Genomic DNA, 12405 nt, shown 5'->3' with positions numbered 1-12405 from the left:
CTAGCTCATAAAATAATCATACAAATAAAATTAGCAGGTATTCAATTACTGACTGTATCCCATATATATACACCTTGTCATCCTACCGTAAGCTTTTTACCAGTCAAAAGCGACACCCTACTCACCAGATGTTATTTTGGTGGTGGATTGTTCTCAGCAGTGCAACAGTGTTGTTGGGATTTTAAACACTTTTGTGACAGTTATAGAAGGAAAATAAAGCTCTGACCAAAAATATAAAACACACAGGATAGAAACCAGTAGAAGATGAATTGTTCACCCTGTAAGCATATTTGTATGGTAGCTGTAACTTACAAAACTATCAATGAATGTACGAGGGATCTTCAAAAAGTTTCCGCACTTTTAATTTTTTCATTGAAAACAGTGAGGGCGGGAGGAGGAGTAATTGGTCATGTCTGAGAGACTAAAAAAGAGCTTATGGTCCGGATTTAGCGCCATCTGATTTCCACCTTTTCGGACCGCTCAAAGAAGCTTTAAGGGGAAGAAGATTTTTATGTGATGATGTGAAAGCAGCGGTGCATCAGTGGCTACATGCTCAACTAAAAACATTTTTTGGCATTAAAAAGTTGGTATGACGATGGGAAACTGCATCGGAAGAAATGTAGAAAAGTAATGTAATTAGTTTTTGTATATGGGTGATTCTTCAATTGCGGGCTCTTTTTACCATCTTAACTCTTGAAAAATAAAATTAGTAATAATTTAGTTTCAATTATGTCAAGATAATGCTTACATGCTTTATAGCAAAGACTTAATGATGGCTACAATTGAGCTTATATCGAATTTTAATATTTCATATTTATTTGTGAAGTGGCATAGCAAAATGTCATTATGTGTTTGTTGGTAATGACGTGTTGCGGTAATGACAATTTTTACTTTTTTTAAGAAAAAAACTGGCCATGGATTTGCTAAAGCTAGTCAACAGCTAGTACAAGATGCACTTTAAATACATATAAATAATGTGTAAATATTAGAGCAGAGAAGTTTTAAAGTCTGGGTTGGGGACAAGGCCAAAGTAGCAAAATATTGATGTTTAAATCATCATAAAAAATGGAAATCATAATTATTTTGGTGTGTAATTTTTTTAGTGATGCAGTGAATTATATTTTTTATACCTAAAATATTTGTTTTGTAATAAAGTATTTTTAACACATTTATAACCTAGGGACATAAAAGTTCCCCCAATTGAAGAATCACCCATATACCAAATAGGTGTACCTAATAAAATTCTTGGTGAGTGTATGTAAACCTCTGATCTCTAGTGCAAACTGCATAGCTATCTATACTTCACCATTATCTAATGTACAGGGTGGGCCATTTATATGGATACACCTAAATAAAATGGGAATGGTTGGTGATATTAACTTCCTGTTTGTGGCACATTAGTATATGGGAGGGGGAAAACTTTTCAAGATGGGTGGTGACCATGGCGGTCATTTTGAAGTCGGCCATTTTGGATCCAACTTTAGTTTTTTCAATGGGAAGAGGGTCATGTGACATCAAATTTATTGAGAATTTCACAAGAAAAACAATGGTGTGCTTGGTTTTAACGTAACTTTATTCTTTCATGAGTAATTTCCAAGCTTCTCTTTGTTTACAGCCATTGACATGTCGCAGAGGTTAACACGTGAGGAGCGGATAGAAATTGTGTTGATGTCTGGTGAACGCAGTACCCGGGTCATTGCAGCAGATTTCAATGCAAGACACCCTACGAGACCACCCATCTCCCATGCTACAGTTAGCAAACTGCTTGCCAAGTTTCGTGAAACTGGTTCAGTGTTGGATTTGCCAAAATGTGGACGCATGAAAACTGTCACTAATGAAGAAACATCAGTGGCTGTCCTAGCTTCATTCAGCAAGAGCCCACAGCGTAGCACTCGCCGCATGTCACTGGAGAGTGGCATCAGTCGAACATCCCTTCGGCGGATATTAGCTACTCACAAATGGCACCCTTACAAACTCCAGCTGCTGCAGCATCTCAACGAGGATGACCCAGATCGGCGTACTGAATTTGCAGAATGGGCAAAACAAAAATTGGAACAGGACCCTCAGTTTACACAGAACATTTTGTTCAGTGATGAGGCAAACTTTTATGTGAATGGTGAAGTTAACAAACAAAACCACCGCTATTGGTCTGACACTAACCCACATTGGATAGATCCCTCCAAGACTGTTGGAACACAAAAATTGATGGTATGGTGTGGTATATGGGGTACAAAGATAGTGGGGCCATTCTTCATCAATGGAAACCTCAAGGCCACTGGATATTTGAAATTGCTACATGATGATGTGTTTCCCTCTTTATGCACTGAAGCTGGCAGGTTCCCTGAGTTTTTCCAGCAAGATGGTGCACCACCACATTATGGGTGTCAGGTCCGAGCATTCCTAGATGAACAGTTTCCTGGAAAGTGGATTGGTCATCGTGGGCCAGTTGAATGGCCCCCAAGGTCTCCCGATCTGACCCCCTTAGACTTTTCAAAAAAATCTTTGGTTGAGTGCGTAGCCATGGATGCACCGCTGCTTTCCCATCATCAGCACATGAAAATCTTCTTTCCCTTAAAGCTTCTTTGAGCGTCCAAAAAGGTGGAAAGCAGATGGCGCTAAATCCAGACAATAAGCTCTCTCTCAGTCTCTCAGACACGACCAATTACTCCTCCTCTCACCCTCACCATTTCCAACCAAAATATAAAAGTGCGGAAGCTTTTTGAAGATCCCTCATATTTAGATGATCAGTTTAAATTTCGTTAAGTGCTTTGACACTACCAAATTTGACAGCACGCGTTAAATAGTACATAGAACTGTGGTCTCTTGCCAGTGTCAGGAACAATGTTCGACTTGACAGCTATGCTAAAAAATTTTAGTTGCTTAGATGTAATCATGGAAATCTGTGACACTGTCCACAGTCATGGTCGGGTGTCCACATGCTTTTGGCAATAATGCGTATGAACCTTTATTTAAATCTTAACACCTTACCAGCTGGAAGTGTGTTACTCCAACAGCACACTTTTCATTCATCTCCTTCTGATGTTTATTCTGCACCAGACATTCCATCAGATCCCCTGTGTCTAGCTGATTATCAGCGACATCCTGCATGGGGTAACAGAGCTTGATTAAAACTGAATATCAATCCAAATTCATTTACAGAGACAAATGCAGCCAGAAACAGCCTGCCAGAAATAAACCAATCTGGGGCAGAATTAAGACCACAGTCATCTGCACAAAACAAATTACTGAGTAAAAGAAAAAGCCTGCACTCACATGGCAGTGTGCCTGGATGACTGGCTCACAGGCTCGAATGAGAAGAGCTTCAATCTGGATGTCCTGTGGGGGAGACACGGAACAAACTGTACAAGGATACAAACATTTTCCCCCTATAATTTTCTGATCTAGTCTTTACCAATTTCCCAGTTGTGAATCCTCTGATGTTTTTACAACCCCCAATCTGATCAAGAAGAGCTGAATTACCACACACAACCTCAGACATGTGTCCAACCCCTCCTACCCCACTCAGTTATTGCACTCACACAGGTACACTTGGGCCAGTCCAGGATATTGCATATTGCAGAAGAGGAACAGACCTTATCCGATCTTCCTTCCCTCAAACACGGCCAATGTTTGTATGGACGGCCAGCCAGATGGGTGCTCTGTTGTGCTAGCACAATAAACCACCTGGTTACTTCATGGAAGACCACATTCATGTAGCTCAGAAACAAGTAAAATATACAGATGACCCTCTATATTCACAGACTCCACATTACAGATTCAATTTAACACAGGTTTGCTATTGATAATTAAATGGTAATGTCCTTAATACATGAGACATAGGTATTATTTGTCAATTATGTCTGTTATCATTTACTACATACACATACAACTTTGTTTTGTTCAAAGTTTTAGAGCGCAAGAGAATGCAGTAATTATAAAACATACAGTACAGTGAAGTGTAGTCTTTGTGTACAGTGATAGCTCAGTGGTTAAGGTACTGGACTAGTAAACAGAAGGTTGCCGGTTCAAGCCCCGCCACCACCAAGTTGCCACTGTTGGGTCCCTGAGCAAGGCCCTTAACCCTCAATTGCTCATTGTGTTCAGCTCATTGTGTAAGTCGCTTTGGATAAAAGCGTCTGCTAAATGCTGAAAATGTAAATGTGTACAGTATTTGTTTTGTGTATCAGTAAATAAGGGTTGGAGGGCCTACAAAAATCTATAAATGTACACACAAGATAGATGTACCTAATAAAGTGCTCTCTGAAATCATGTATATGAAGTTGTAAAGAACATTTTAATTCATGGCAGTAGTGAGATATTTTTTCGATGATGTCTCTTTTCGTGAAGGCTCTTTTCCTCGATCTTAAGCCCGTAAGCTCAGCAAAACTCGAGGGACTATATATTTATTGCTGCATAACAGAGAGCTGCAGCCACAGGCTCTTCTTTTTATCAGCCAGCTATAGACTCATACACAGAGCCACACATGCAGAGAAACAAACCAGACTTTAAGTATCCTCTCACCGCTCATGTCAGTGCCTTATTCAGACAATAGGTGTCACTGTTTCTCCATCAGACAAGGCAAATTGAATTTGTAGAATTCCCCCATGACCACTCCTTGCTTGTAGACTTTTGGGAAGGCTTTGCACTTTATGCATTGATAAAAACTGTACTCCTGTATGTTTGAAAAACAACCATAACCACAACCTATAATTATAATGCACGTCCACATGCTTTTGGCCATGAATAGTGTATTGTGGTTTGTAAGGAATACAAAATCTCTGCAAATACTGTAACAGACAAACCTCAGACTCAAGCTCGGTCAAGTTGCCCACTACATCCCTGCAGTCTGCCATCAAGTTCTCCAGATGATCTTGCAAACACTCAAGTTCCTTTAAAACAAGAACAAAAAAGTCTTTTAATCGAAATGAGGAATTACTGACATTTTATTTTTGTAATAAACAGTCTAGTTATATTCATACACCATATAAATAAATATCTAATAAATATAACCGGTTAAAAAAGCATGTAATGGTATATATGAAGAAATTAATAGTTCCACCAGACATGTTCCTGCGTTTAATGAATCCATATACGATTGTATGTAAAGTCTGACCGCAAGAGCTTCAGGCCTAAATAACTTTAAATTACCTCTGCAGAAAGCTATCCTGCAATACCATAGGAGTAGAAGACATCCAACAGAGAGAAACTGAAATGTCAACGTCTAAAATGTGCATAACCACACAGAGCCACATGTATGTAGATGCAATGTGATGAAATGAAACAGAAAGTAAACGCTTTTTACAGTGACAACAGGTACAACCAATAGGTAGTTCTTTTCCAGTGAATACATTTTTGGGCAGATCTTTTCGCATTCTTCCCCAGTTTAGTCATTTTCAATTCCCCATTAGAATGTCCCCCTTTTGTGTGACTACAGACTACCTGCCTTACGAAGAGCCTAGTTATGCCACCACTACTTCCACCACTCAGCTGGTGTCTCAGCTCTACAACAGAGTTCACTGTAGCAGAGACAATGAGGTCAGGAGACACCCTATCCAACCTTCTCACCATCAGACTCAGCCAACTGAATCTGTTGAGTGCCTGGAAGCTCAAACTCTCTAAGGTGGACCTGACTTCCCGAACAAAGATAAGAAGCATTTGAAGAAAATGCAGTTGACCAAAAGATGGTCAAACATTAACACATGAAAAAAATTCACGTTTACCTATTTATTATACTGCAGTTATTTTTAGATTTCACATACCTGGCCCGTCTCAGTCTTCTCACTGCACCACTTGCCCAGGTCGGTCATACAGCGTTTCTGGAGTTCTGGGTCCAACTTTACATCAAGAGCTCTTTGATGCAAGATCCTCTGGACTTCTACTTTGCACTCCCTTGTAAGCTGTAGAAACAAGCAAGAGCTATAAAATGAGATGCACAAATGTTACATTTCAAACCCCTTAAAACCCCCAATAACACACTGCACAGTAACAATCAGACAGGGTAATTAGGGGTCTAATCACCAAATGTGCTGGAACCCTATTGTTTTTGTTAAGATTTTTCCTTTTTCCTTTTTTTTTTTTTTTTTTTTATTGTTCTTTTCCTCCGATAAAACAAAACATAAAGACCAAACATGAGACTTGGTCAACAGGTAGTAGTACCTCCCACTACACAAGTGCTTAAGCTCAGTCTGATTGGCCTGATGGCAGTGTAGCATCAAATCTCGAGGTCCATCTCCTACCCCATATGACAATTCTTCTTACCTGATTACTTGTCTCTTGCCCTACAAAAAGCCTCAAGAACCAAATAGATTTTAGCTAAATTACACAATACATAAGTCTGATATCAAAGGAACCCTGAAAACTTGAACTTTAATAATTATCAAAAAATGTTGAAATTACTAGTGTCATTGCCAGATTTCAATCAAAAATGTGGGTGGAGCAAGTAAATAAAGTACACATATACACCGATCAGCCATACTCCTTACTGTCCCTGCTGGATTTTTGGTCCACCAACCAAAAACATCCAGCCAACAGCACCCTGTGACCACTGATGAAGGTCTACAAGATGACCAACTCAAACAGCAGCAATAGATGAGCGATCGTCTCTGACTTTACGTTTACAAGGTGGACCAACTAGGTAGGAGTGTCTAATAGAGTGGACAGTGAGTGGACATGGTATTTAAAAACTCCAGCAGCGCTGCTGTGTCTGATCCACTCATACCAGCACAACACACACTAACACACCACCACCATTGTCAGTGTCACTGCAGTGCTGAGAACCACCTAAATAATACCTGCTCTGTGGTGGTCCTGACCAATGACTAACAGGGAGAAAGCAGATTAAAAAAGTATGTAGAGAAACAGATGGACAACAGTCAGTAATTGTAGAACTACAAAGTGCTTCTATACAGTAAGTTGAGCTGATAAAATGGACAGTGAGTGGTTTTAATGTTATGGCTGATCGGTGAAGGGTGGACCACAGATAAAGTACACATATACTGCTTTAACTCAAAAAGCTTGCACCAACTGTCACAAAACTTCAGAGGAACATACCACAGAAGGCTCTTAGGCTATGACAAAAATATGGTGTTACTGCAGTGATAGTTGGCCCTATAACATGCAAGATAAGGTTACACAAAGACCACACAGGATTAATCTGTGCTTTGACTCTGAAAATCGCAGCTTGCTATAATTAAGACTTATTACTGCAGGCAACGTACTGTACGTGTAAAGCATTTGAACGTCCATAATTTCATGGTGTTTTGAGGTCAACTGATATTATATGTGTAGGATTTAAATAAATGGAGGTTTGCAGCTCAGAGTTGTGTGGGAGACATTGGTTTAGCAGGCACATATGCCACCTACCCGTCTGCCCTGCTCCTCTGTGCGGTAGGCGTGACGATAAAGGCATGAGAAAACAGCTCCGGGGGGTATCGTCTCACTGGTCTCATTCCAGCCATGAGTGTGACAGAGCCGGGATGCATCACTCTGGCACTTCCGATACAAAACAGGATCAAGCCTATAGGAAAACCAGTTACATTTGTGTTTAGAAAAATGCAAAAAAGAAGCAAACAGAAGCCTGTAATGTTCAGGAAACATAAAACACAGCTAAATCATAACTGTGTCTGAGGGAGGAGGGGGTGGCCGAAGCCCTGCGATGGATTGGCACCCTTGTCCAGGGTGTTTTAATATTGTGCACATTGTTTCCCAGTGGAACCAGACCTGCGGTGACCCTGACCAAGATAAAGCGGTTGATGGAAACAAAATGAAAATCAACTATCATCCATGTGAGAAAAGCACTTGCTCTCTAAAAGTAATAATGGGTTGTGGCACGCTCAGCAGTAAATGCTGTGGCCATTGTTCAGGAACAAAAGTTATGTAAATGTAAATGGACAATAAAAGAATGTAGATGCAGCTTTAGTACTAACCAACAAATAGACCAAAGAAGGATGTCAGACATATTGAGGCTTTTCAAGCATAAGCAAACAAACCTTTACAACACCAGACAGAGTGGGCCAGTAGATCCTGATGAGTAACTACACCAAAGTGCCACTTGAAAGCATTTTAACAGAGAAGTGATAATGTCTAATGGATTCTGAACTCTTAAAAAGCACCACAGCATTCATTTTTACACTTAGCAGGTAAGAGTAATCTACTGAGGATAAGCTCACAAATAATGTGGATTAAGCTGTATTATTCTCATTTAAAACATGAAAACGTCTATTCACCAAACTGTTAATTAAGGCAAGATAGAGCTCGTGTGGCGCAGCGGTCTAATGCGCCAGCCCACAACTGCTGAGTTCCAATCTTAACTATATTATTGACAGCTTTGTTATGGCCACCCACACACATGCACAATTGGGAGACGGTATGGAAAAAAAAAAAACATTGCTACAGTACAATAGCGACCCCTGCTGTCAGGCAGAGGTATCCATACTAGCAACGAATGATCTAGAAAGCTTAGCATGTCCCCCTGGATGTGGTGCTGCTCTCTCCAAGACTAAATTGCAAGCAGGTCAAAAGTTGCGGCTGGATACACTATGTCCCAGGGCTGAGACTAGAGCGTTATTGGCATGATTCTAACGTGCATGAACTGGAGACGACGAGAAAGTGAGAAGTGTAGTAAGGCAGTTGTTTTCAAATTAGAAATGGCTATTTTTCATTCATGGCATTAAGCAGACACTATTATCCAAAGTAATTAACAATTGAGACCATATATCATGCAAGAATTTAGGGTTAAAGGCCCAGACAGTGACAACTTGCCAGCCGTGGGAGGTAAAACTAGCCCAGTATGTAACTGCCAAGCTAACGCTGCCCGTCAGATACTTAAAGTCTAAGAACTGAAAAATGTTCCCAATTAAGAATGAGCTATAGAAAACTGTAGCGTGGCGCAGCAGTAAAAATGATCCACTGTGGTGACCCTGAAAGGGAGCCGCCAAAAGGAACCATTTATTCATTTCATTTTTTTCCTTTTTCCCTCTCAAACTAGTTATTTCCAATTCCCCACTGTAGCGCCACTGCTGCATTTACCACACCCGTCCCGGCCAAGGAATCACACACAGAATATAAAACACCAGCTGGAAGCGGGCGTTTATCATCTCCCAGTGGTGGGTTACCACACAGCTGTACTGTGTACAAAGTCATACTATGCCCTTGACTCTAGCTAAGTCAAGTCAAGAAGCTGGACTAAATGACAAGCTTATAAGGAATAATACAAGCCTTATTAGATGACTCACTTCCAGTCCCTGGAGATGAAATACTGCAGCTCCAGAAGTCTGTGCTCACAGTCTTCAACCATCTTCTCTGTGTAGAGATGTTCCATCAGACATGACAGGATCCTGCACACATACATGTGTCAATGAGAGTTTGTGTAACAGCTTTGGTCAAGCACTTGCAATCACGATGCACCATTAATTTAAGTCTTTTTATAATTACAAGAGTCATTACTTTGTACATCCAAAGGCCCCTAAATAAATACCTAAAACCACAAGTATAAATAATATGTGTACTTACACATCTGTGATAAATAAGGCAAAATAAGAGAACAACAATGATAACTAATGATAATATAATGCAACAATAATAATGATAGTGTTAGAAGCTATTTTTTTCTGCATCAAGCTGAGAATTAGTTTTGTTTTGATAATGCCATGTTTTTACATTTGTGAAATTCACAAGAGGAATTGTTGTGTTGTCCTTGTTTTATTGGTCTTGTATTATACACCGATCAGCCATCACATTAAAACCACCTCTATGTTTCTACACTCACTGTCCCTTTTATCCGCTCCACTTACCATATAGAAGCACTTTGTAGTTCTACAATTACTGACTGTAGTCCATTTGTTTCTCTACATACCTTTTTTAACCTGCTTTTACCCTGTTCTTTAATGGTCAGGACCCCCACAGGACCCCCACAGAGCAGGTATTATTTGGGTGGTGGATCATTCTCAGCTCTGCAGCGACACTGACATGGTGGTGGTGTGTTAGTGTGTGTTGTGCTGGTATGAGTGGCTCAGACACAGCAGTGCTGCTGGAGTTTTTAAATACCGTGTCCACTCACTGTCCACTCTATTAGACACTCCTACCTAGTTGGTTCACCTTGTGGATGTAAAGTCAGAGACGATCGTTCATCTATTGCTGCTGTTTGAGTTGGTCATCTTCTAGACCTTCATCAGTGGTCACAGGACGCTGCCCACAGGGCGCTGTTGGCTGGATGTTTTTGGTTGGTGGACTATTCTCCATGAGCTCTGCTGTGTCTTATCCACTCATACCAGCACAACAGACACGAACACACCACCACCATGTCAGTGTCACTGCAGTGCTGAGAATGATCCATGTTTTCAGTCTTATATTATTAAGGAATTTGAGGATTATTTCTGTATTACCTTGGGTGAGGATTTGTTTTAATGTATTGGGCATGTGTATTCTTTGTCTTTCACTGTTGTACCTTGGTCATTTATTCAGGATATGTTTTATGATGCTGGGTGTCTGACATTCTTAGTGTGTGAAGTCTTCTAATACGTTTTAATTATCCTTTTATGCATTTTAATAATAATAATAAGTTTTATTTACATAGCAACTTTCAGTCTCAAGGTCGCTTTACAGGAGAGGAAGAACAAAAATACTGTTTGAAAAGAAGTGTCTTCAGTAAGGACTTAAAAGAAGAAACAGTAGTGCAATCTCGCAGGGATTGAGGCATAGAGTTTCAGAGCTTACCCCATTTTCTCTCCTTTTTAAACCCCCTTTTCTTCCAATTTAGTGTAGCCAATCTGCTGCTGAAGACCTTGACCGTGTCCAAGGAGGGTGTATATTCGCCTGACATTCTTCCTCCAACGTGTGCGCAGTCCACTAATTCCTTCTTATTTCACCCATACTTCATACTCCTCCACTTTCTGTACAGGCACCCTGGGCAATCAAGGCCCTTACACAGTGTTGATAACCACCCCTTAGTATGGTCTTTCCCACCCAGCAGACTGGAATGTCTGCCAATTATGCCTGCTAGTGGGCACCCAGCCAACCGGTAAGAGAGATTATCCCACTGTGCCACCTGAATGCTGTCTTCTTCTAGTGTTAAGTGTTGGCGCGTCAGTCTGGAATAGCCTATTGTACATCTAGTGCAGATAAATTGGTTTGTCTGTTTTCCATAATGTATTTTTGGTTTGTTACTGATGTTGGGGTGCATCTTATGTAGTTTGTTGTTTGTTTGTGTGTTTCATTTAGGTTGCTATTTATTTTTAATGTATTCGTTTATTAGGAGTTTGATGTCCGTTAGTGGAAGTTTGGGATTAATAATTTTTTGTACAGTTCTTTCTCCTGCCAGCTGGTCAGCCTTTTACATCCCCTGCTATTCCACAATGCCCTGGTATCCAGCATAGTCTAATATTAAACTTTTCGTCTGCGAGTTCTTTTATGGTGCTCTGTATTTTTATTATCGTGGGGTGTTCGGCTGTGGGTGTGTTTAGTGCCTGAGGGTATGCTTTGAAGTCTGTACATATCAGAATGTTGCATTTGTTTATGGATCTTGCATACTCCACTACCATAAGAAGTGCATAGGCTTCTGCTGAGAATATAGAGGCGAGAAGAGGTAGGTTTGTTTTTACACCAGAATTTGCATCTTCACACTTTAAATCACTTCACACATTTTGGGCTTAGCTGAATTGCCTAAGAATAGTTTATATTTGGAGCTCTTCATTTAATATTTACGACTACTACATTCCACTACATTGTGTGGCAGGAAAGGATGAACTCATATATGCTTCCACTGAGACCTGTCAGAAAAGCTGGAAATAGAATCAATACCAAGCACAGCCGTCTGTTTTATTCGCCCACCACCGCTGAGATCAGGGTTCCAATTTCAGCAGTGCCATCAGCTGAACAAGCGTCTTACCCAGTGTTTCCCAGTCGAACCTGACCCACTGTGACCCTTACCAAGATAGAGCGGTTGATAAAAGTGAAATGAAGTTTGTGTCAGGTTGATAAACAGACCAAAATATACACCGATCAGCCATAACATTAAAACCACCTCCTTGTTTCTACACTCACTGTCCATTTTATCAGCTCCACTTACCATATAGAAGCAATTTGTAGTTCTACAATTACTGACTGTAGTCCATCTGTTTCTCTGCATATTTTTTTTTAGCCTGCTTTCACCCTGTTCCTTAATGATCAGGACCACCACAGATCAGGTATTATTTAGGTAGTGGATCATTCTCAGCACTGCAGTGACACTGACATGGTGGTGGTGTGTTCATCTTCTAGACCTTCATCAGTGGTCACAGGATGCTGCCTACGGGGTGCTGTTGGCTGGACATATTTTTGGTTGGTGAACTATTCTCAGTCCAGCAGTGACAGTAAGGTGTTTAAAAACTCCATCAGCACTGCTGTGTCTGATCCACTTATACCAGCACA

At 40.5% G+C, this 12405-nt stretch overlaps 1 protein-coding gene across 1 annotated transcript in view; it reads right to left on the bottom strand.

Moving 5' to 3' along the window:
* glg1b (golgi glycoprotein 1b) overlaps window positions 1-12405 on the bottom strand; it is a 59149-nt gene that overhangs the window by 20644 nt on the left and 26100 nt on the right. Inside the window, exons 10-15 of the mRNA XM_063005223.1 lie at window positions 9234-9335; window positions 7363-7516; window positions 5760-5897; window positions 4803-4889; window positions 3274-3336; window positions 2989-3102 (exon numbers count right to left, since the gene is read on the bottom strand). Coding sequence (XP_062861293.1) covers window positions 2989-3102; window positions 3274-3336; window positions 4803-4889; window positions 5760-5897; window positions 7363-7516; window positions 9234-9335 — 658 coding nt within the window. The remainder of the gene's footprint in view (window positions 1-2988; window positions 3103-3273; window positions 3337-4802; window positions 4890-5759; window positions 5898-7362; window positions 7517-9233; window positions 9336-12405) is intronic.

The sequence above is a fragment of the Trichomycterus rosablanca genome, chromosome 11, assembly GCF_030014385.1.
Source record: "Trichomycterus rosablanca isolate fTriRos1 chromosome 11, fTriRos1.hap1, whole genome shotgun sequence".
Lineage (NCBI taxonomy): Eukaryota > Metazoa > Chordata > Actinopteri > Siluriformes > Trichomycteridae > Trichomycterus > Trichomycterus rosablanca.
This window is presented reverse-complemented; position numbering and strand designations above follow the sequence as displayed.